This window comes from Engystomops pustulosus, chromosome 1, assembly GCF_040894005.1.
Source record: "Engystomops pustulosus chromosome 1, aEngPut4.maternal, whole genome shotgun sequence".
NCBI classification, from domain to species: Eukaryota; Metazoa; Chordata; class Amphibia; order Anura; family Leptodactylidae; genus Engystomops; species Engystomops pustulosus.
Window position 1 is genome coordinate 80535670 of NC_092411.1, and position 25171 is coordinate 80560840.

General features: G+C 41.9%; 2 protein-coding genes across 8 annotated transcripts in view; one reads left to right on the forward strand and one right to left on the reverse strand.

Moving 5' to 3' along the window:
• The window catches only part of PI4KA (phosphatidylinositol 4-kinase alpha), a 71575-nt gene extending 69588 nt beyond the window's left edge, over nucleotides 1-1987 (reverse strand). For 2 of the 4 annotated variants that reach the window (XM_072144713.1, XM_072144707.1), the window contains exon 1: nucleotides 1804-1987. In XM_072144713.1, the coding sequence (XP_072000814.1) occupies nucleotides 1804-1908 (105 nt within the window). In that variant the 5' untranslated portion in view covers nucleotides 1909-1987. The remainder of the gene's footprint in view (nucleotides 1-1803) is intronic. The other 2 variants (XM_072144725.1, XM_072144717.1) reach the window with 1 other exon arrangement.
• SNAP29 (synaptosome associated protein 29) lies at nucleotides 1788-24356 on the forward strand. Of its 4 annotated transcripts, XM_072144754.1 has the most exons (6): nucleotides 2242-2313; nucleotides 2557-2810; nucleotides 8310-8503; nucleotides 16296-16381; nucleotides 19552-19641; nucleotides 23956-24356. In XM_072144754.1, the coding sequence occupies exons 2-6, from the start codon at nucleotides 2571-2573 to the stop codon at nucleotides 24114-24116; spliced, it is 771 nt and encodes a 256-aa protein (XP_072000855.1). In that variant the 5' UTR covers nucleotides 2242-2313; nucleotides 2557-2570; the 3' UTR covers nucleotides 24117-24356. The 4 variants fall into 4 exon arrangements, with proteins under 4 accessions (XP_072000841.1, XP_072000848.1, XP_072000855.1 ...); XM_072144740.1 differs by lacking the exons at nucleotides 2242-2313; nucleotides 16296-16381; nucleotides 19552-19641; nucleotides 23956-24356 and adding exons at nucleotides 1788-2007; nucleotides 10684-10771; nucleotides 10877-12270; XM_072144747.1 differs by lacking the exons at nucleotides 16296-16381; nucleotides 19552-19641; nucleotides 23956-24356 and adding exons at nucleotides 10684-10771; nucleotides 10877-12270 and having other exon boundaries at nucleotides 2030-2244.
• Nucleotides 24357-25171: the final 815 nt, after the last annotated feature.

Here is a 25171-nt window from a genome sequence, read left to right on the forward strand (position 1 = left end):
CACTACTAGAAGTTATAACTCTTCCATCGCCAACATGTAAAAAACTTATATTAACCATTTGAATGGATTCTGAATATGTATTACAGTACTAGTACATTGCTTTATGATAAAATAACAATGTATATTATAGTGGATTTCCATGATATTACTAATCTTGTAAGGACAGTCTCAGGTAATATTCTTTAGATCTTCTGCTTAAAAAAATATATAACATAAATCGTAACAAAAACACAAAACATAAACCAAACACTATGTACAATATATACATACTTTTTACAATAACTCACAGGCTTGTCCAGCCCCATTCACACCTAGCAAACTTTTTTTGGAGAAATTATAATTACAGAACATACACCTAAATAATTAAATACAAAATACCACCCCCAAGCACAGCATAAACCAAACCCATTAAAAACTCAAAACAAGCCACAACCACAAATTAACATAAATGAACATAAACACACCGAACACCCTCTAATAACAGACCACCCCACACAAATTACTATACTCCAGAGCTGCAGTTTACCATAATTCTGCATTTGTCTGAGATTAAATCTCCCAGCAATCAATGCATGTCCCTGTTTGTGATTTCTAGTTAGAGCTGACATTACACCGGACTCTGCACAAAAATCTCTCCCTGCATTACAGGGGAATTCTCCTCCCTTGATAAAGGTCCTGATTCCATTCAGCTCCCATCACTGCATTATAGCAGTCCTGGACCCATTATCCTTCCATTCGTGCATTATAAAGGTCCCAGTCCCATTCTCCTCCAACCACTGCATTCTAAAGGTCCCAGTCCCAGTTTGCTACCTTCACTGCATTATAGCAGACCTGGTGCCATTCTACTCCGATCACTGCATTATAGAGGTACATTTACTCTTTTACTGCAGGGTTCCGGGTCTCATTCTCCTCCCAACACTGAATTATAGAGGTCCTGGTCCCATTTTCATCAAATTACTGCATTATAGGGGTCGCAGACCCATTAAGCTCCCATCACTGCATTATAAAGATCCTGATCCCATTCTCCTCCCATCACTGCATCATAAAGGTCCCAGTTTGCTACTTTCACTGCATTATAGCTGTTCTGGTATCATTCTCCTCCCATCACTGCATTATAGGAGCCCCAGTCTGTTCCCATCACTGCATTATAGCCAACCTGGTTATAATCTCCTCCTATCACTGCATTATATGGGTCCCATCACTGCATTGTAGCAGTCACAGTCCCATTCTTCCCCCTATCACTGTATTACAGGGGTCCCGTTCCCATGATTGCATGATAGAGGTCCCAGTCCCATTCTCCTCCCATCACTGCATTTAGGGATCCCGTTCCCATTCTGCTACCATTCTCCTCCCATCACTGTATGATAGAGGTAACAGTCCCATTCTGCTCCCATCAGTGCATTATAGTGATCCCGGTTATATTCTCATCACTGCATTATAAGAGTCTCGGTCCCAGAATAAATTTTTAAGGGACAGGAGCCCCTATAATCCTACATATAGTAATGGTATGATCACTCGCAGATTGGTTTTTTGAGCCATAACACCACAGCCATTAAGCAAGGGATGTGTACTAATAGCGGAGGTGGGTGTTCCTGGGCTGTCATATGGGTGACATCTTGCTCCTTGCTATAGAGTGGCCCTATGACACGTCTGCCCACTATGATAACCTCTGCAGCATGTACAGGGTTAACGTCCCCTCATACATCACTTCTCCCATCTTCAGGACTACTGCGCCCCGGGTGCTGCCCCCGCAGTAACTTCCGCGCTGCAGCCACTACGTGCACCCTCAGCGAGGCCTCTCACCTTCTCCAGGGCAGCCGGCCTCTGCACTGCCAGAGAGCGGGCAAGGGACAGCACGGTGTTAAAGTAGAACCCCCGTGAGCTGCTGCTGCCCCCCTTGGCCGCCATGTTCCCCCGGAGCCGTCAGATGACGTCACCCTCAACATGACCAGATCACATGACCAGTAATGCAGACGTAGAGGAAGGCGATCGGCCCTCGTTACCGTGGTAACTAACATCGGGCTACTTTCGCCACCTATAACAAGACATATACTGAGTGCATGTACATACACTTGTGTAATGTACGACAATAACCTAGAGAGGGCGCCATGACATATCAGCACAGGAGAAGCCTTTTCTATATATGTTTATAGACGGCTTTATTATGGAGCAGTGAGGGCGGAAATTGTCGGGAGGTGGTATGATGACGTCATCAGAAGGGCGGAAGTGAGGTGGAGGAGTCAGGTGAGCAGTGGGGGTTGGGCATCGGGTGGTGGAGGCTCGTACAGTGCGGCGGGGCTGTGTACCGGTAATGTGAGCGTCTGTATGTGTGTATACATATGTGTAGTGTATGTATCTGGTATCTGATGGTCTTTTCTTAGTAATCTTTATCTATATAGCGCCATCACATACTGTAGCGCTTTACAAGTTATGGGAGATCTATACAAATATAATAGGATATTACAGAGTGAAAAAATATTCCTATGGCACTGTAGTAGTGAGGGCCCTGCTCACAAGAGCTTCCAGTCATACGATTACTCCTGTCTTCTTACACAGTGCACCTAAGCATCATGTCCAGGAGCTATAACCCCTTTGATGAGGATGAAGATGATGACTTTAAGACTGTTAAGTGGAACAGTAAGGAGGACCCCTATGAATCCCCAGCTGATCGCAGAAGACGGGAGGAATCAGAGCGCCAGAGGTCCCTGCAGCAAGAGGTGATGAGGAAGGCGCAGTCCACTGTGGATAGCAGCAACAGATCATTGGGCCTCATATATGACTCTGAGAAGATAGGGGTGGAAACTGCAGAGGTGAGTGGTGAGCCTCGTCCTATAAGGTTGTGTCTAACAGGTTCCCATATGAACCTCTGTTATGTATAGAGATACAGACAGCACACGGACCACAATGATTTTCCTCTGTAAATAATGTACGACAGCCTTCTGTACATATATCTATTGGGAAAGGGAATGGAAGACCAGCTGTTCACCTTTTGGTTTTCATTTCCATCACTCCCTTCTAAATGGAGAGAGTTAAGGAAACTCTTGATGCAAGTGTGAACTCAGCACTTGTGTAGTGAGTACATCCTGCCGGGGGAGCGTGAGAGACCATGTAACAATCCATAAAGCCAGATCACAGAGGGCAAAACTGTCTCTTAGCATTATATTAAAATTTTAGAAGGCAGGAGGCCATAAATAACAAATAATAATAATAATTCCTTTATTTATATAGTGCACACACAGATTAAGCTGTGCTACGCAGAGCTTGCCAAATCGGTCAAATATAAGAAGATCACCACAGTCGGAGTGACTGTATTAATTAGTGTCCCTGATTTATCATGCTTGATTTTGATAGAGATTTCCTTAAAGCACCCACTTTATTATTATTATTATTATTATTATTATTATTATCAAGAATCTTTATTTATATAGCGCCATCAAATTCTGTAGCGCTTTACAAATCATAGGGGACATATACAAGTATAAAATTAGATTACAAAGAACAAATAGTCATATGGAACAATAGGAGTGAGGGCCCTGCTCATAAGAGCTTACAGACTATGAGGATGAGGGGGTGACACAAGAGCTTGTATAATGGTCCAGCCATTCTTTATAAGGGAACAATATAAAATAATTTAATAAAAATTTTGTTGCTTTAACCAGCCATCAGCCACCATCTTATTTACATGGTCCAAGGTGAAAAAGACTGGAGAGAAGCCTTATTAATGTTGCTTAAACAAGATAAAACATCTGTCCTCAATTTGTACCGCACTTGTCTTCATGCACTTCAATTCTGCTTTCAAAACCTGGGTAAAGGGTAGTGAGCGCCATTTCCAAATATGCTTAGGGTTTTCCTAATTTAAATTTTCAGCAAGTGGGGGAAAAAACAGACTTATCTTTCCATGCCAGAATCACAGGGTTAGATTTACAACCATGTGTTAATAGTGAAACCCTGGCTTGCCATATTTGTATTACAAGAAACAATCCAGAAGAAAGTCTGCTGTGAATCCTTGTGTATAAATAGCAGGTTTCTGTACAGGTTACTTTTAAATACTTTGTGTGTTACTTTTCATTTTAAAGTCAGAAGCAGATTGTGATTATTTATGACCTTTGTAAATGTATTTGTTCAGTGTTACTGGACTTGCTTCTTGCCACTGCCAAACATAATTTTTATCTTTAGTTGCAAATATTGCATAGTGTTTATTAAATTTGGTGCATATTCAAGACTATTTAAAAATATTTGAAAGCAAGAAAGCTTTGGAAACAAAAAAACAAGTGCAATTCATAATAATTGGTTCACCATTAACTTGCTTACGCCTCTCTATTCCAAGTAGATACAGAGCTCCTGAAGTGTGCCGGGTGCAGCAGACCTGAACACGAGCTAAAGCTAGCTCTTTAGAAACTTAACCTTTACAAATAGTGCTGAAAAGTGAAAGGGGATTTCCTAGTTTAGGCCAGCAGAGAAATGAAAATAAAATAACAAACAGCATTTTGTTTTACGCACAATTATAAATAGAGTAGGCCTGTAAAAGCCTTTCCTTTATATTTTTCATTCCTGGTAATTCCACATCTGGGTTTGACTAAAAAATAAGATTAGATTGGATAAAAATGTATTGATCCCCAGGATAAAATGAGAATACAAGTTAATGTTATTGACTCTGCAAACTTAGCCTACTGCCCATAAAATGTGTGCCGTGCCTCAGGCTGGGCCATTGTTCATCCCATGGACCATTGTGTGTGGCCTGACCACCATAAGTGAGTGAGCGCTGCTTGTATGCCGATGGCAATACAAAGAGACTTCACAGGCTGCAAGACAGGCAGTCTCCTCATCCCTTTGACCATGTAAACAACAACCATGAGACTGATACCATACATAATAATATGACCATACAAAGGTCGTGTGCAGGTAGGCTTAGACTGTGCAAACTACTTAAGATTTAGTTTTTTATGATGAATGGAAAAAATAAATGTATTGTCTAAGCATTTTTATGCTTTGTTTTGGGGGAACCCATGGTTACCAGTTACCCTCTTACCAGGCATGGCCCTGACTTTCACACCTGGTCCCTGACATGCCTGTGCCTCACAGCTTATTTTTTTACAAATATGATCAACGCTCCTGTTGACCAATTAGTAAGAAACTGAACATTAAAGGGAACCTGTCACCAGGGACAACATGTTCACTGAAGACCGGTTGCAGGAGCCCTTTACAGCTGCTTTGCAAATATGCCTTTCTGCTTTCTCCAAGCATTTGCATTACAATTTAATTGTGTGTTATAACTTACCTTGCATCCTGACAGAATCCTCTGCAGTCCTAGGGGTTGGGCTTTGGTTTGGATGTTTTTCAAAAAACTTGTGACTTGTCTGTGCTGCAGACTTCTCAGCTCTCACTGATGTCATCCCACCAGGCTGTGACCTCTAAGAAGGAGCAGGAGGGAGGAGCTGTACAGGAGCACCAAGGTGGAGGCTAAGTGCTGAGCAGTCTGCAGCACAGACAAGTCACATGTTTTTTTTAAATGCATCCAAACCAAAGCCCAACCCCTGGGATTACACAGAGGATTCTGTCAGGGTGGGTGCAAGATTAGTTATAACACATAATTATACTGAAATGCAAATGCTTAGAGGAAGCAGAAAGGTAGATTTGCAGTGCAGGTGTATTTGGCTTCTGCAACCTGTCTTTGGTGAAAATGAGGTCCCTGGTGATAGGTTCCCTTTAAAACCAAAGCATGATAAAACTGTACAGTAATGTTCAATTATAGTCGACTGTTACCCAATAAAGTATTCTCCTTAAAGGACATCTACTATCAGAATGAAGGGCTGTATGCAAATGAGCTGGAGAGGCTCTATAGGTGTTAATGGATCCTGGAACCCCTCAGACTCATTTGCATACAGTCTTTCATCCTGTAGTGTACAGCCTGGCAGCCCCCATGTGGTATACAGCCTGGCAGCCCCCATGTGGTATACAGCCTGGCAGCCCCCATGTGGTATACAGCCTGGCAGTCCCCATGTGGTATACAGCCTGGCAGTCCCCATGTGGTATACAGCCTGGCAGTCCCCATGTGGTATACAGCCTGGCAGCCCCCATGTGGTATACAGCCGGGCAGCCCCCATATTTACTGATGGGGAAAAAATGTATCCATCGATTCAGACTTTTTTCTATGTTAGTGTTCACGGCTGGGAATAACTGCTCCTTATATTTTGATTAGAACGGGCATTTTGAGACGTGGCAAAACCAACATATTTATGTGTTTTAAAACTGAAACCCGCCATGTATGGAGAGAGCTCACCACCGCACATTTTAGTACGTCATGGTGCACAAAGGTTGAAATAATTCTTCTAGAAAATAGGTGAAGACAAATTAAATAATGTTAGATGGCTCTCAGCTTTTTGAATCTCCACTATTGTCACCAAAGCATAAAATCAAACAAAATGCATGTAGCCATATGAGACTGCTGGGTTTCAATGTTATAGCAGCCATATCAATTGTCACTCTAAGTTTTCTAGAAACAGATGTCTGTTCAGCAAAAATGGCTAAAGAGAACAATTCCAGGATGTCTCTGGTAGTTATTCTGGTGACTGTTTTTGCTGACTGTAACATTAAAGCAGCTAGTCAGGAAAAGAAAACAGAATAACTAAATTATCTTCCTTCATTATGATTACTGCCACTTTCAGTGGCGAGTAAAAAAGGTTTTAAAATTGTAAACAAATGGAGAGAAAAGGAGAATGTAAATTGTAAAAAATAAAAGGGAAAAAAAGCCCACACGGAAAGTGTAAACCAAACCAAATAATTTAAAAACCAATTGTCTGATTAGGTTCTGAATAATGAATTTCAGACAAAGTGAACCTATTAAACAGTGTAAAAAAAAACGTAACCTTTATTGTCCTGTATCTATTACCTAATCCCATAATGTGTGATACATACAACAATTATAAAACCCAGCTTGGTACTTTAGAAGTATGCTTTCTACTTGGCAAATCTATTGTATATGTGTGGTGGACGCTAAATTGAATTTATTATCAGACTGTCACAACTGCAATGCGTGTTTCAAAGGAGTAGGGCTTTCTAGGACTCATGTGTTATAGTTATAGCCCACCCCCACCCCGACATGTTTCGCCACCTGAGGTGGTGTCCACAGGGGTTCAATGGATACCCTAGAGCCAATAAACATAATTATGGAGACCCCAGTATAGATAAAGAATAATTATACAGACCACAACCGCAGAAAAACATTATAGAGGACCCAGGTCCGTGCAGTCTTAAAAATAACAATGGGTCCTGATACCAGAGCGTACTAATTTGAGACTGTGATCTGGGAAGAGCTACCAAACACTCAATGCTCCATAGTCCAATATATATTTAAAATTGCTGTCATACAGCCTGTACAGTTCCACCTGTCGTAAAGTTTACTCATCATTTATCCAAATTACCCACTGTGAGTCAGGTAATCATAATCTTTCCTCTGAGCTGAGTCCAGCGTATTCATGTCCTCCCTACTCGGCTCCACCTTTAGCTCATTGTTCCATCCCTCTGGATGAGAGACGCTGGCTGTGTGGGTTCCTGAGAGAGAGGGTTCCTGAGGAGAACAGCTCTCATTCCTGAGGGATGGGTAAATAATGTAGCAGAGTACACTTTTCATAGACATGTTTAGGTTGGGTTAGTTTTTCAGACGGGTTCCCTTTTATAGGAAACCTACCATCACGGATCTACCTATTGAGGTAGATTGGGTGGTAGGTGCCTCTATTGTATATTGCGAATTCTTGAACTGCCCAGAAAACTGGTATAGAAGCAGTGATAAATCGCCCCTGATGTGTGTGACTGCACATTGCCTCATTGAGATGGGTCTCGCCATCACACTGGCCATACTGGATTCACTGCAACCAACCAACCAACTACAGGTTAACACAGTGATGATCACATGACCCGCTCAGATGTGATTGATACCCACATGTTGAGTGTGTAACATAAAATTTGTAATAATCTGAATGAAAAAAAAAATATTGCTGCCAAACATCCATAATCACTGTGGAATAGCTGTAGGTGGATCTTCTGTGGCTTATCTACAGTAATATACGGTAAGATGGACTTATACAAATCCCATCCATGTACTACGAAATTTGCTGTCAGTTTATAATCCGGAGTGTGTCAATGTTTCCAGGCTTGGAAGATATTGTACACTGGTTCTGGTGTAGTGAATTTCTGTAAAAAAAAAAAATATTCCTCCTAGTTGGAAGATGCATCTACATTGTATGTCTCATACAAAGTGACCTGGCATCATATGATGTCTTATGTTCCCTGTCCATTTTCTTTCTGCTCAGGAACTAATGCGGCAAGGAGAAGCTTTAAAACGCACTGAAAAAATGGTGGACAAAATGGAACAAGATATGAAGACCAGTCAACGGCACATCAATAGCATCAAGAGCATGTTTAGTGGATTCACAAACTACTTTAGAGCCAAACCTGTAGAGACCCCACCTCAAAATGGTGCCTATGACTACACAGCCAGCAACAAGTAAGCCATTATGTTTTCTATATATGTTTCTTAATGATCGGATGTGACAAATCGATTAGCAAAGGGACATATGTGGCTACATCCTCCTTTCTTTGGAGGCGTTGCCCCTCTTAGAGGACATCTACCACCAGGATAAGGGATTGTAAGCCAGACACGGATACATACTGGTGTGTGCCCCCTCTGTCAGCATCTGCTCTTCTTTTAGCTTCTTATGTTCTGGGTTTTTTTTTTTTTTTTTTTAAAGGCTTTCACAATTATGCAAATGAGCCTGAGGGGCTCTAGGCGCCATTGGTGTTAATGGAGCCTGGAGCCCCTCCGGCTCATTTAGATAATTTTAAGGCTTTTTTTTCTTTAAAACAAATGCATAGAACACTTAAAGAAGAACAGATTCTTCCAAAGGGGCACATAGCAGTATGTATCTGTGCTTGGTTAACAATCCTTCATCCTGATGGTGGATGTCCTTTAAGCACATTGCTATGTTCGAGTTAAGTAAATAATGAAAAAATAGAAAACTGAATTCATCCATTTACCACCACCACCCACCCTTTCACGCAGGTCTGCAGTTAATCTCTGCTGAATTAGATTTTTATATTTAATTTACCTTTAATGAAAAATATATTGACATGTTGATGCAATTAGACAAGATAAGAATTTGAGTTGGGCAACCCCTTCATACATACATTCCTTTATGAGGGTCTATAATGGAGAGGTCACTGCTGAGGTTCGTGATTGGTCCAGTAGTGACCTGAATTTAAACTGGATCCAGTTCCACAAAAAGAAGAGGTTCAATAGGGATTACTGTGGGTGGACTTCAAGTGGATTCTGTTACTTTCATTTGTGTGCTCTTATAACCGAGCAGAACAATTGAAGTCTACATGTGTGAACTTAAAGGGATTATCCAGAGATAGAAAGTAGCCATGTTTTACAATCAAAAATTCCTATTTTTCTGACCATGGGTAGTGCACGGTTTTGCAACAAAGCTTTATTCATTTCTATCAAGCTGAGCTGCAATGCCTGCAGGAAACCTACCATTTAATTTCATGCATAATGAAGCAAACATACCTTGATAATGCTGTAGCTACACTGATGCAGGATCATATCTTGGTTAATCCCTGTGCTGAGTGATTTTGCTGATAAAACAGATATTACATTATGATAATGAAGCTTTTCCCCTTCTATGGCTCCTTCGGCGCTTGGTTCAGCGCTTCTCCTATACGTGAGTTTTTCTCTGCAGGAGATGATGATGCAATCACTTTTTTCCCTGCCAGACAGAATAATCAATTGCTACAACATTCCCCAGCTGCTGTGTATGAGTGATCCAGCTCAGGTTGTTTAGTCATGCTTAAAGGGAACCTACCACCCCGATTCTACCTATAAAGGTAGAAGGGGTGGTAGGTGGATGAATGGGACGTGAGGATAGCCCTTTTCCATAGCGTCCCCCATGACGGCCCCAACTGGAGGATGACCCTTGACCTCTGTAGGGACAGGAAGCAGAGAGGTTAAATACCCCACCCCGGCATCCGTACACCAGTGGCTTCCTGTCCCTACACAGGGCAGGGAGTAGAGAGAAGTCTCTCCTCATCCCCAGTAGTTGGGACGGTGAGGGGGGACCAGTGTGGCGCAGGGAATCGTCCCTTACCCTAAGGCAGTCTCGGCCTCGATCGGACTTCGGTCCTTTCCTCTGCCACAAGACAGAGATGCCTTCTTCTCCGGCTCTGCCCGCGGCTCTGCGCAGCTAAGGACACCCGGAGCGTGTCCATCGCGGAGGTCACGTGGGCCGGCCGCCGTCCGACTCTGGTGACGACTTCCGCCGGAAATGACGGGACCGGATGTGACGTCACGATGGCGCGACCCGGAAGCAGGAGCGTGGAGCGGTAAGCTTGAAAAAGCAGGTATTCACGTTGATCTGAGGTCTAATAGTCGCACTCTGGTCCTGACGAGAGTAGTCGCTAAAATCGGACGCAATTCTGAGCATTTTCCAGCCAACAAGGTCGGTTAACATGCTGTATGGTTGCCTCATGTGTGTCATATGTGTTATATACAATTCAGGTCTATATAGACATGTGTATATCTTTCTTAGGGGCTCGTGCTGTGTAACCCTCAAGATATCTCAGGTACTCCCTTGTTATATTCCACTTGGTTAAATGTCACAGTCTATCTCACATTTCTATAATGTTTAGGCTTGCTGATATCAGTGGTCCCACAATTGGGAATATGGAGACACATGGCATGGAGGCTTCAAGTCTGGACCTCATATCCTTGAACCCTGTAAGTAGGGTCAATTGGGGATAGGGTGGTGGGTCATCCACATGTCCCTATATTATCACATGAGGTGTCGGTTACGGACTAATTACCTCTCCTTCTCCTTGGCAGGAGCCCAGGGAAAAGGAGAAGGATAAAGGGAGAGCTAAAGATCAGTCCGGCACAAAGAAAACCACTTCCAAAAAGTGTAATATGTGCTTAGAGAAACTCCCTACGGACTATAAAAAGCCGGTCTGTAAAACCTGCGTAGATAATCTACTCAGAGAAGAGAGAACCTCATTTGTGGATGAAATGCGTAGTTTTATCAGGGAAGAAGTTAAAACATCTATAGCATCATCCATAACAGCTTTCATACCTCAGGAGCCTCCACATAAAAAACAAAGAGTTATAGAATCCATGTCGGATTATACATCAGACTCAGAGGGGACCAAGGAGTCTATGGATATGGAGCCAGGTCCCTCAAATTCAGCCAGTAAAATGGAGTCGAGATATTTGTTAGCATCCGAAGATCTGGAACCCTTACTAAAAGCTATGAGGGATACCCTCAAAATTGAGGAAATAGAAGAGACCAAATCTATTCAGGATGAATTGTTCGGACTTCTTAAAGTTAAGAAGAGGCGAGTGTTTCCCATAAATGACACGCTTAAGGAACTAATACTAGAAGAATGGAGAGAACCGGAGAACAAAATCTCCATATCTAGAGAATTTAAAAGTCGTCTGTCCTTTGATGAAACAGAAGCCAAAATTTGGAACGCTACCCCTAAAGTAGACATCCAGGTCACAAAAATGACCAAGAAGACGGACCTCCCGTTTGAGGATGCAATCCAGTTAAGAGATCCCCTGGATAGAAAGGCGGACAGCCTTCTAAAGAAGACATGGGAGTGTGCCATGTTGAATCTAAAATCAAATATTGCCACAACATCCATGGCACTGACTCTCTTTCATTGGATTACCGAACTGGAAGGTCATGTTAGAGATGGTACTCCTAGGGAGATGTTATTGAGTACATTTTCAACGTTGAGAGCAGCCACCGCCTTCATCGCAGATGCCTCAGCGGAAGGACTTAGAATAAGTGCCAAGGAAGGGGCACTATCAAATTCAGTTAGAAGATCACTTTGGCTTCGCCAGTGGACTGGCGATTTCAGATCGAAGTCAAAATTATGTGGTATTCCATTTGAAGGGGAATACCTATTCGGTTCTGAACTTGACACGCTTTTGGAAAAAGCGGCGGACAGGAAGAAAGGGTTTCCGGAATCCAGAAGTAACCAAAGAAAGCAGCCCTTTCGAGACTCTAAGGACAGAAAACAGCCCTTTAGAGGGAAAGGCAAACAGGGCAGGTGGAGCTACCCTAAAGGAGGGAGAGGAAGGGGCTTCCTTCTCAGTGCCAGCAACTCGGCCCCAGCGTTTAGAAAACAATGACGCCAGGGTGGGGGGAAGACTATTGAAGTTCCACTTCCAGTGGACTCAGATAACATCAAATCCCTGGATACTAAGTATTCTTCAGGAAGGTTACCATCTAGAACTAACCTCTCTTCCCCCCAGAAAATTTGTTTTGACAGAGCAGCCCTCAGGAAACCTCTCAAACTCACTGTGGTCAGAGATACAAAAACTCATTCAGTTGGATGTCATCATCCCGGTACCTCAGACACAGTTAAAAGAAGGACACTACTCTCCCCTCTTCTTGATAAAAAAAAACTGAATGGCTCTTTCAGGATGATATGCAACCTGAAGAATCTGAACAGGTACATACGATATCGGAAGTTCAAGATGGAAACAGTGAGCTCGGCAGCAGTTCTGATCCAACCAGGAGCGTCTATGTGTACGATAGATCTGAGAGACGCGTATTACCATGTGCCAATACATCAAAAATCTCAAAAATTCCTCAGATTCGCAGTGCGATCACCTTGGGGAGAAGAGGTCCACTATCAGTACAAGGCGCTGCCTTTTGGGATTTCTTCGGCCCCCAGAACATTCACAAAGATCATGATCGAGGTGATAGCTTTCTTGAGGCGGAAAGGGATTCTAGTCATCCCCTACCTGGACGATCTGTTACTGGTGGCCAGTTCGAAACAAGAGCTTATACACCACCGAGATTTCACAATGAGGATCCTACATCAGTTAGGATGGATAATAAACCTGGAAAAGTCCAAACTAAACCCAAGTACAGAGGTTGTGTTTCTAGGAACGTTATTAGATTCGATCCAGCAGATGTCCTTCTTACCACCAGAGAAAGCAACGAGACTAATGCAACATGTTATATTGTTTCAAAAAAGAAGTCATTGCACGATAAGGGAAGCCATGAGGATACTGGGCCTTATGACATCTTCCATACAGAGTGTACAGTGGAGCCAGAGTCACACCAGAGTCCTTCAAAGTTGGATATTGGCCTCCTGGGACAAAGATCCCCAACATCTAAATCAAAAGATCCAAATTCCGGAAGGGGTCAAGCAATCCCTGGAGTGGTGGATAGATACTTCCAACCTGGGAAGAGGAATATCATGGCATCCCTGGCCAGTGATAAATATCCGGACGGACGCAAGTCAGTCAGGATGGGGAGCGGACATAGCAGGCCTTCCCGTTCAAGGTCTTTGGCCATCCTCGACCAGATCCCGTTCCTCGAACTTCCGAGAACTGAGAGCTGTACTAGAGACTTTAAGAGCAAGTGCTCAAAGCCTGAGGGGAAAACATGTAAGAATTTATTCAGACAACACCACCACGGTGGCTTATCTCCGTCATCAGGGGGGTACCAGGAACCCCGATCTCCTCAGTCTTTCAGACGAGATATTCATCTGGGCAGAAACCAACATCCGCTCTCTTTCAGCCACCCATCTAAAGGGAGAATTGAATCAAATAGCGGACTATCTCAGTCGTCAGACGATAGACCACAACGAGTGGTGTCTAAACGAGAACATCTTTTCAAGTCTCATACAAAAATGGGGACAACCAGTGACAGATCTTTTTGCCACCAGCAAAAATACAAAAGTTCCTCATTTCTTCTCTCTGGATCCAAATACTCCGGTTTGCCAAAGGGATGCCTTCAGCCAGTCCTGGAGCGGACCTCTAATGTACGCATTTCCTCCTATACCTCTCATAGCGAGAGTGATTCAGAAGATCAGAGAGGACCAAGCAAAGGTTATACTCATTGTTCCCTGGTGGCCAAAGAGGAACTGGTTTCCATGGCTAGGAAAGATGGCATTGGAAGAACCTGTCATGCTGGAACCTCTAAACAACCTTCTGTTCCAGGGTCCAGTTTACCATCCAGATCCACAGGCTCTCCGGCTCTCGGCTTGGATCCTGAAAGGCGATTGCTGATATCCAGGGGACTATCAAACAAGGTAATTTCCACACTCAAAGCGAGCCGCAAACCAGTTACCCACAAAATCTATGCCAGGATATGGGGAAGATTTGTGTCTTTTTGTGGCAGGACTCCTCCTAACCAAATGTCCCCTAATGTCTCACAGGTGCTCGACTTCCTGCAAGCAGGGTTTGACAAGGGCCTTAAGACGAATTCCTTAAAAGTCCAAATTTCAGCCCTCAGTGCCTTTTTCGACACCCCATTAGCTGAAAATAGATGGATCCAAAGGTTTGTCAAAGCTACGGCTAGACTAAGACCTCAAATAAAACAGAATATCCCCAATTGGGATCTTTCATTAGTACTGGATTATCTCACAAAAATACCGTTTGAACCTCTAGAGTCGGTCAAACTTAGAGAATTAACGCTAAAACTCACCTTTCTCATAGCCATAACAACAGCTAGGCGTTTGGGTGAGATCCAGAGTTTGTCTATTAAAGAACCATATCTTAAAATATGTGAAGATAAGATTGTACTAATGTTAGATAAAGCCTTTACTCCCAAAGTAGCTTCATCTTTTCATCGTAACCAAGAGATTATTCTGCCTTCCTTCTGTCAGAATCCAAAACATCCCAAAGAACAGGAGTGGCATACGCTAGATGTCAGAAGATACCTGCTACATTATCTTGAAGTTACCAAATCCTGGAGAAAAGACAACAACATTCTTCTACAATTTAAAGGAAAGTGCAAGGGCAGAAAAGCTTCAAAGGCATCCATCGCCAGGTGGATAAGAACAGTCATCAAAGAAGCTTATGATGCCAACAACCTGGACATTTCAGGGACTATTAGGGCCCACTCGACCCGAGGAGTGGCAGCCTCCTGGGCGGAAAAACGGGGCGCCTCATTAGAGGACATATGTAGAGCAGCTACCTGGTCTACTCACCTAACTTTTGCCAAACACTATAGGCTAGATGTTCAAACTGCTAGAGACCAGTCCTTCGGAAGGAAGGTCTTACAAGCTGTTGTCCCACCCTAATTAATTATCTGGTACATCTCCAGTTGGGGCCGTCATGGGGGACGCCCATATATATTTCCCACCCTGTAATTTGAAAAAAGTTAAAATTGCCTATTTGTTCTGTGTGCATTGATAACATACAATAAATGGGTTGCATCCAAGGCCGGTGTAGTTATTTGGTAGCCACTGGTGTACGGATGCCGGGGTGGGGTATTTAACCTCTCTGCTTCCTGTCCCTACAGAGGTCAAGGGTCATCCTCCAGTTGGGGCCGTCATGGTGGACTAATGGAAACCGAATTAACGGTGAGAATAATTCTCCTTTTTTGGGCTAATCCTCACGTTCCGGCTATCTTTTAGAAAACAATGTAAATTTTTTTATGCGGCTACTGGGGCGTGGAGTAGCGGGACATGAGGCTACTAGTCGCGGCTACTCCACGCCCCAGTAGCCACGTTACTCCGCCTGCGATTTAAACTTCAGCGTGCAGCTCATCGTAGCTGCGCGCCCTCGTCCTAGTCCCCTGCGTTCTGCGCATGCGCAGAACACAGACCTTCTGCTGCACGGCTCCGGGGCCGGAGCTACTGTGCATGCGCAGAAGGCCGCAGGTGCCAGGGGACTCGGACAAGGGCGCGCACCTACAAGGAGCTGCACGCCGAAGATTAAATGGTAGGCGGAGTAACGTGGCTACTGGGGCGTGGAGTAGCCGCGACTAGTAGCCCCATGTCCTGCTCCTCCACGCCCCAGTGACCGCATAAAAAAATTTACATATGCCTGCAATAAAGTTTTCTAAAAGATAGCCGGGACGTGAGGATTATCCCAAAAAGGGCTATCCTCACGTCCCATTCATCCACCTACCACCCCTTCTATCTTTATAGGTAGAATCGGGTGGTAGGTGCCCTTTAACTAACCACGATTTGTAATTCCAAGCTCCTGTGTGTAATGTGTTGATTGAGGCAGCCATGCTGACCCTGTTTTCTCAGAGTCCTGAATGTTATAATTGTTTGTTCTGCAAAACCACGCAGCTCAGGGATTAACCAAGATATGATCCTGCATCAGTGTAGCTACAGCAGTCTCAAGGTTTGTTTGCTTCATTATGCATCAAATCAAATGGTAGGTTTCCTTTAAACTTTTCATTCAGGGTAGATTACCTGTTAAAAAAACACATGGTTGTTTTTGATGTCACTTGTATTTGGATTATTGTTCAATATGTTTTCCCTGTATTTAGATTAAAGGATGCCATGTCAAAAAGCAAAGAACAAGAAGATAAGTATGAAGCCACACATCCAAATCTGCTAAAGCGTGATGCTGCCGGTAAGTAAAGCTTTATTATGCAGGATGTATCAGTCATTCAGTAGTATCTTTAACTATAGTCAGTTGTGTGGTTTTCTGGGATGGAGGGCCTGAACCCTGGCAGGACACATCATATTAAGAGCAAATTGAATGCTTTCCTGATTTCTGTGGTCTAGAATCTTTTATTATGCATGGTTTTCAAGGGAATGTGTTGTGCACACTTATCAGACGTAAGGTTGTATTTCAGCATATGCTTTATGTATACATTTTCTTTATATATAGTGATGGAATCTTTATGTTCTAGTCCTGACCTATTTGTTGCAGTCTGTGTTGCTTACATCAGGTATAGTTTTGTTTTCTCATTAAGTAGGGCTTAGTTTTTGCTGAGCATAAAGGATTCCAGGTTGCTGAAATTATTCCCCAGCTATGTAAACTATGCAAGGTCTGTGTCCGAATAGCTGAATACTGCATTTACATAGATTTCATTTCATTTACTATGGCAGCTTGCATGAGCAGATTGTTTTGCAGTCGTTTAGTTATCTGCCTATTTTGGTCAAGGTGACTCATTAGATGGAATATTTTCAAAATGTTCTATGCCCTGTCTATTTTGGCATGATTTTTCTTTTGTTTCCTATTAAAGGAAACCTAACATTTAAAGTTGATGTCCAATTTAAAGAAGATCTATTTTACCACCTCCTCCCCCCTCCCCCCCCCCCCCAACCAACAATGCCTGCTGCCAGGCAGACTCTGTACCTTAATTACAGTTGTTTATCTAATATGCAAATTAGCATACTTGACTTATCCTGAATATGAGCCAAGCCTCTTATTTTGACTGACACCTCTGTCTTCAAATCTCGGGCACTGCCCTGCCTTCTTGTTCCTGATTAACAGGTCTCACCGCTAGGACATGCTGCTGTATTAAACTAGTACTTAAAGGGAACCTGTCACCACATTTTCACATATAGAGTCCTATTAACTGACCCCCTTCTTTTAGCTAAAAATTGTTTCCCTTACATCCACATAAATCAACTTTGTTATATTCCCTTGAATCAGCCAGCCCCTCCCATCTACTCCTCTCCATATCCCATGCCTCTTCTCAGGATGTCATGTGACTTGGGTGACATCATCAGAAGTCCATTAGCCTCCTAACATTAGCAAACTGTACACCATGCATATATCTGATCACATGAAATCACAACAGCCTCCATGGACTTCTACTCCTCTTTAACCTCCATGGAATTCTACTTCTTCCTATTGTCGTCCTGGTCACATGTCTTTAAATGCCAAATTAGCTCTCTCTTAGTGTTCCATACAGCAGCATATCATATCCCTGAGACCTGTCAATCAGGAACAAGGAGGCAGGACAATGCAAGTAAATTTTAATATGGATGACTCAATTTATGTGAATTACTAGCATTAGGTGAGTTGCATATAAGTTTACAAACTGATTTTTGTAACATTGCAGCCATGGAAAAGAACCATTTAGGGATAAGTGCAATGCTTTTTAAACAGTTATTAATGAAGTCTTTTTTTGGGGTGGGTTAATTTGCATGACCGGTTCTTTTTAAAGACTCTGTGTCATTATTTAATTAGTCCTATAAGGCTCTGAAAACTTATTGGAAATATTGTGTCAAATTTTTTAAACGGTGGCTTGTTTTACATTCAAGTCATGTGTCATGGTGATGTCCTTTTTTTCCTTCTTAAATTTGTCCATGGAGGCATGCTGTGATTTCACGTGATCAGATAAATACATGGGGAAGATGGGGTAAATTTTAGGGAGAAAAAGACCTTAGATGCCATCACCCTGGCCACATGAGATGAAGTGCTGAGCAGTGAGAAGGCGTGGGGAGGAGTAGATGGGAGGGTCGGCCGAGTAGGACACGCCCCTTCTAATGTCGGGTAATATAACTACAGATTTGTGGCTATGTGAGGGAAACCATATTTGCCTATAAATGGAAAATGTCACTAGCTGTAGTTTAGCATATTTAGCTAATGATTGATATTATTGGTTCAATGAAAAGTTATTTTATTTTCCTATAACCTTTCTGTATCAATTCCTATCAGTTTTCTAGATCTCTGCTTGCTCTCATTCAACAGAAAACTTCATTGTTTACCTGTGGATTAACATCTGCCCATGGTCATGTGATGTCACATGACCAGGGACCAGTGTTAATCCACAGGAAGTAGACAATAAAGTGTTCTGCTGAACCACTACAAGCAGAGATCTAAAAAAGCCGTAAATAATTGATACAGAAAGTATATTGGAAATTGTATAACTTTTCATTGCACAAACAATATCAATTATCTTCTGGAATTTGCTTAATGTGGACAACCCCTTTAATTTCTTTGACTCAGCAAATCAGATTAATGGATGGAGAAGATGTACTCATTCTGCTCAATCCGGTGTCAGTTTAGACTGTTTACTTAAACTTTACAGCACCTATTTCTTGGCTTAGTTCATACAATAAATACATAGCAAATTTGCCATATTTTATAAATGAATCAAACTAGTTTTTTGCATTTCTTTAATGATATTTATCTTTTACTATCTTGATGACAAGGTAAGAAATATAATACTGTATTTATATAATTATAAATATACTAAATAATGACAGAAGTTTTATACTAGACCAGTGATGGCGAACCTTTTAGAGACCGAGTGCCCTAGCTACAACCAAAATCCACTTATTTACCGTGAAGTGCCAACATGGCATTTTAAGCAGTAATTTATTGCTACCTGTTCTTTCACATTTTTCAATCGTATCAGCCCCTGAGGCCACCAATACAGTTGAAAGAAGGACAAATTCAGACTCTCATTGTAGCTTCTCTCCAGGGTCTCTCTGCAGAGGAAGAATGGTTTTGTCCAGCCGGAGGACCTCCAAAGATAATGCAGCCCTGTCCACACCTTCTCACTTTTACTGCAGTTCCAAGCAGCCAATAAAGTGTCGCTTTAGTGAGCAGCATCTCTTAAGTTGCCTGGGACTGCAGGAAGATTTGGTGGATTTGTTCCTGGTGAACTCTGTCCCGGGGTGATAACCTGAGTGCCCACACAAATGGCTCTGAGTGCCACCTCTGGCACCAGTGCCACAGGTTCGCCACCACTGTACTAGACGGTTGGTTGTGGTATGTTTTGGAAGTAGGCTCATGTTTGCTCTCTTACCTTTTTTTTTTTTTTTTTTTTTCTTGGACAGATAACAGAGGTTTGGGTGCAACTAGTTCTGAATATCAACACAAAAATCCAGTTCTGAGAGACTACCACCAGAAAATTGACAATAACTTGGGTAACCATGTTTTTCATTATATATATAAGTACACAAGATTAATGGAACTTGCATAAAGTGATCTCGAAAGCTCTAAAGAGGACACTTGCTCATCAGCAAGTGCCATCCGGGTTCTGATGCCTGTGGAATGGCTGCTGAATTACTGCTGTGGTAAATTCTGCAGCCATTATGCCATGTGCCTTAAAGTGAACATGTCGGGGGCTTTCTACTGTATTTCTAGCAGAAAATGATGACTGAGCTCACTTAAAGGGAACCTGTCATCAGGAGACCCATTTTTAGCACTCCCCCAGTCCCCACAGAGCATAGTACATACACTGCCAAAGTGTTTTTGTATTAAAAATTGGTTTTACAGAAAAAAAGATATGTTATATTGTACCTTTCATTAGCATCTGCTGTGTGACTAGGCAGTTGCCAAATGGGGAGGGGCTGGAAAGGAGCAGTCCCCCCCCCCCACCCTTGGGGACCAGCTACTCCATGTGACCTTTTCAAATATATGAAAACACCCATCACTGGGCTTAGCGACGCCCCCTGCTCCTCTACAGCCAATCCCGAGTGAGGGGAGTTATTCATATATTTGAAAAAGTCACATGTTTCCCAAGGGTGGGGGGGACTGCTCCTTTCCAGCCCCTCCTAATTGTCAACTGCCTAGTCACACAGCAGATGCTAATGAAAGGTACAATATAACATAAACCTATTTTTAATACAAAAACACTTTGGCAGTGTATGTACTATGCTCTGTGGGGACTGGTGGAGTGCTAAAAATGGCTCTCCTGGTGACAGGTTCCCTTTAAATATAAGTTTTAATGATTTGAAGCTGATTTTTGATTGGACTCCTAGGAGAGACCTCGAAAGCCCCATTTACCCCAGCAACAGTTGGACACCATGCTTTTTGTAACTGCTTCTGTCAGTCATTATAGACTTTAAACTAAAATCTGGTTACTACAAGTTAGAAATGAGCACCAAAATTATCCAAAAATTGCTGTTGTATATTTACAAGTGTATTCCTTCTAAGAATTAAAGGACATCTACCACCAGGATGAAGAATTATAAACCAAGCACACTGACAAACTGGTGTGTGCACCCTCTGTCGGGTTATGCTTTTCTCTTAGTTTCTTAGGACCGTGTCTTTATAATAAAAAGGTTTCACAAATTATGCAAATGAGCCTCAGGGGCTCCCTGCTCTATAGATGTCAATGGAGCCTGGCTCCCCTCCTAACAGAGGGGGCACTCACCTGTATGTCAGTGTGCTTGGTTTACAATCCTTCATCCTGGTGGTAGGTTGCCTTACCTTAAAGGAAATCTACTACACCTTAATATCAGACATTGAGGCTCTTGTCACAAAAACATGACCATACCAAAACTGCTGTACAAAAGATACCACTGCTGGAGCCTATCATAGGGGTCTGTTGGGTTCCATATATATATTTTTTTAATCGGATAGTTTTATTGCAAGATCCATTCGGCAGTGATGGCTTTACATGCTAAATATAATATATATTTTTTTGTATCATTCTTTATTGTGCATGAAAAAATTTTAACAATTCACACATAAACAAATAATCTTTTAATGCATAGTAGAGTTATACTATGTACATAATATAGTTCTATAATGCCTAATAGACGGATCTTGGAGTCTAGCTTAATATCCACTGAGAGTACTACCCGTATCAAATGCAAAACTCTTCTCCAAAAATCACCTAGCTCCCCATATACCCATACCATATGCACCAGTTTGGTGTCTGGTATTGAACATTTGGGATAACATGAGTCGAGTCTAATGCCTATCCTATGTAATCGGCTGATGAAAGTAAAGGCAACCCCTTGAAAAATAATAATAATAATCTTTATTTATATAGCGCCATCAAATTCCGTAGCGCTTTACAAATCATAGGGGACATATACAACTATATTACATTACAAAGAACAAACAGTCATATGGATCAATAGGAGTGAAGGCCCTGCTCACAAGTGCTTGCAGACTATGAGGATGAGGGGGTGACACAAGAGGTTGTATAATAGTCCAGCCATTCTTTATAAGGGAACAATATAAAATAATTTAATAAATAATTTACTAAATAAAGATGTTGCTGCTTGAACCAGCCATCAGCCGCCATCTTATTTACAGGGTCCTAGGTGAAAAAGACTGCAGAGAAGCCTGGAGCTTGGTATATATCTGCTGTTTGCCAGATAACAGATGGGAGATAGGACATAGGATGGATTAGTAAAGGGAGAGTTGACATTTCATGGAGTTAGTGAGTGTGATAGGCTTGCCTAAAGAGATGGGTTTTAAGAGCATATTTGAAGCTTTGGAGGGTGGGTATTAGTCTGAGAGTCCGGGGAAGGGCATTCCAGAGAATTGGAGCAACTCGGGAGAAGTCCTGGAGCCGTGCATGAGAGGTTCGAATTATGGTAGAGATTAATGTAATGTCACTGGCAGATCGAAGATGAGAGAAGAGAGATAGGGAGGTGCAGCATTATTCAGAGATTGTGGATGAGGATTATCATTTTAAAGTGAATACGGAAGGAGACAGGTAGCCAGTGCAGTGATTGGCACAAACTGGAGGCATCCGTGTAGCGTTTGGCCTGAAAGACGAGCCTGGCTGCTGCATTAAGAATTGATTGAAGAGGAGAGAGTTTAGCGAGTGGAAGGCCGATTAGTATCCATTGGGATTCAGATAAAGTCCCAACATTCGGCTCTCATTTCTCCTGTATTTATAGGCAACTTGATGCTTTTTAAAAATATATATATTTTTTTTTAGGAAACTAAACACCTAAATCTTTTAATAAAAAGTGATCAAAAGGTCGCACTGTCCCCAAAATGGTAGCATTGAAAACTTCATTATGTGCACTAAAACAACTTACACAGCTCCGTACTCTGAAGTATGAAAAAACTTATTAGCGTCAGAAATTTGATATCCCTGTGATTGTACCGAACCAGAGAATTTAGATGTTAGAGAAGTTAGATGTGTCATTTTGAACATGTAATGAAAGATGAAAAAACGAAACCCACAAGGATATTACACAATTTTACAGCATTTTGAATTTCCTCCCACCAACCAGTACACGGCATGGAATGTAAAGTATCATCACTAGGAAGATTTGTTACGCAGAAAATAATCCCTTATTCAGTTCTGTACACAAAAAAATAAAAATAGTTATGGATTTTTGCAGTTGGGGGGGCAAAAAATAGAAACGTAAAATGTAAAGAATCCATTTGCAGCAAGGGGTTAAAATGCCCCCTATACCCCTAGATAAAAAGTTTACAACCTAGAGTCATTCTCTGGTGGGATGGGTTTTAGGCACTTTAGAGGCTCTGCAAACACGTTATGGCACCTGAAAACTGAAATCAAATTCTGCCCTACAAAAGCTCAATAGTGCTCTTTCCCTTCTGCACCCCGTCCTGCGCCCATACAGTTGCTTACATCCACAAATGGGGTGTCCTCGTACTGTGATGAAACTGCACAATGTATTTGTAGATGCAATTTATACCTTTTTTCAACTTTAGTGGCCAAATTTTAGGGCTAAATGAATGAGATATGTTAATTAGTAACTAATTTGGGTAGGAAGACTATCCGTTTGAAATTTTAAAAAGTTTACAATTTTTAAAAGGTTTTTTTTTTTTTTTCAAAAAATTTGGCAAATTTTTTCATAAATAAATTCAGAATATATCAACCAAAATTTCCCACTAGCTTGAAGTAGAACACTTACCCAATTGGGTAAGTTAAAGTATGCTAAAGATATTACCGGATGAAGTGACCCATGGCTATTTTTCACCTTGGGCTTATCTTCAATTCAATAGGTTTTCCCTGTTTTTTTTTGTGGGTATCTCTGCTTATACTCAAATATATACAATAGTCCTCCCCTGCGCTCCCGGGGAGCATAGATGGACCAGTTAATGAGCAGATACACTGCGAGGGAGATATTCCAGTACCCAACAGAAAACATCCTATAGGTAAATCAATACAGGAAAGATCTGTATAAGCTTGAATAGCAAGAATACTGCCAGGAGACCGGATTACAAGCTCGCCAAGCATCGCACGGCGCACACTCTCACAATAATTTAGCCAGACACGTAGAACTTGCAGTGAAGGGAATAAGTGTGAGGGTTCTATCATTTTTACTTGAAAACTAACCACTATCGTTGATGATAAATGTGTTAAAATGTTGCCACCTATATTGCTTAGCCTTTTTTTAATTTCCTTACAACCATATATAATAGACGCTGAGATAGATGCTACCATAAGGTTCAACAACCAATAAAATAAAATCAGCAACTTTTAAAATTCATCAGTTCCTCTTTTCTTCCCATTACAGATGATATGTCTCTTGGCCTGGGTCGTCTCAAAGGTCTGGCACTTGGATTGCAGTCTGAGATTGACGAGCAGGATGATGTCCTAGGCCGCTTAACAGGAAAAGTGGATAAGTTGGACTTAAATATCAAGACTACGGATAAAAGGATCAAGGAAGAGTTGTGAAAAGCTACAACAGTCCTCTCCACCTATAAATCCTTTCAACATGTTATAGAACAAACCACCACAAGTTCCTCAGTTTTTATATTCCCCCTGACTTTCTTATTTGTCTGTATTCCAGTGATAATCATACATTCTGCTACATGCAGCTCATGGATGGAAGGATTAGTCCTTTTTATGGCTTCATTGGAGATGTGCTGAACAGTAGGATAAATCAATTGTTGGAGATTTGTTGAAAAATTTCAACATCTTTGTGAATAAGTTGCATTTTATTATTTTGTAACGATCTGTGATATCTCCCAATGTTCCTTGTACAGTTTTGTTAGTTGCCCCTGGAAATGGCCTGCTAGATTACAGGTGATCTCCCATCAAAATATCTATTGATACGTACATTAAGGCCTCCTGTCTTTTACCTCGTCTTCCAGATATTCCTGAGCATAAAATGGCCGTAGATGGAGGGGTCATGTGATCGCTATCTGTCCATGAGCAATCTCTTTTCCAGGACATTATAATAGTATTTATGAATATAATAATAAGGTCTAGGCCAGGTGATTGCTCATGGACAGTTAGAGAGCACATGACCCTCTGTCTCTGGCTGATGCAGTAAAACACAGGAGGCTTCACTGTACATATCATGCATATTGGTAAATTACCTGATATCCTTAAACACACTAAAAAACAGTATGGTGGTAAAACCCTTTAACAGTATATGTCCCTAACAACTAAGCTGAGGTTCCATAAGACAATAGGGAAATTTTTCATAACTGCCTTTACCTGGTCCTAATTGTACACAGACAGGCCTTTAATTGGACAGACCTTTAGTTGCCACAGAGTCTGCGGAGATGTTAAAGGAAATCTACCATTTGATTTGATGCAATATGAACCAAACATACCTTGAGAATGCTGTGGCTACACTGATGCAGGATCATATTTTGGTTAATCCCTGTGCCGAGTGGTTTTGCTGATAAAACAGATATAACATGAAAATGAAGCTCTGTCACTTCTATGGCTCCTTCAGCACTTGCTTCTGCTCTTCTCTTAGCAGGAGATGATGATGCAAT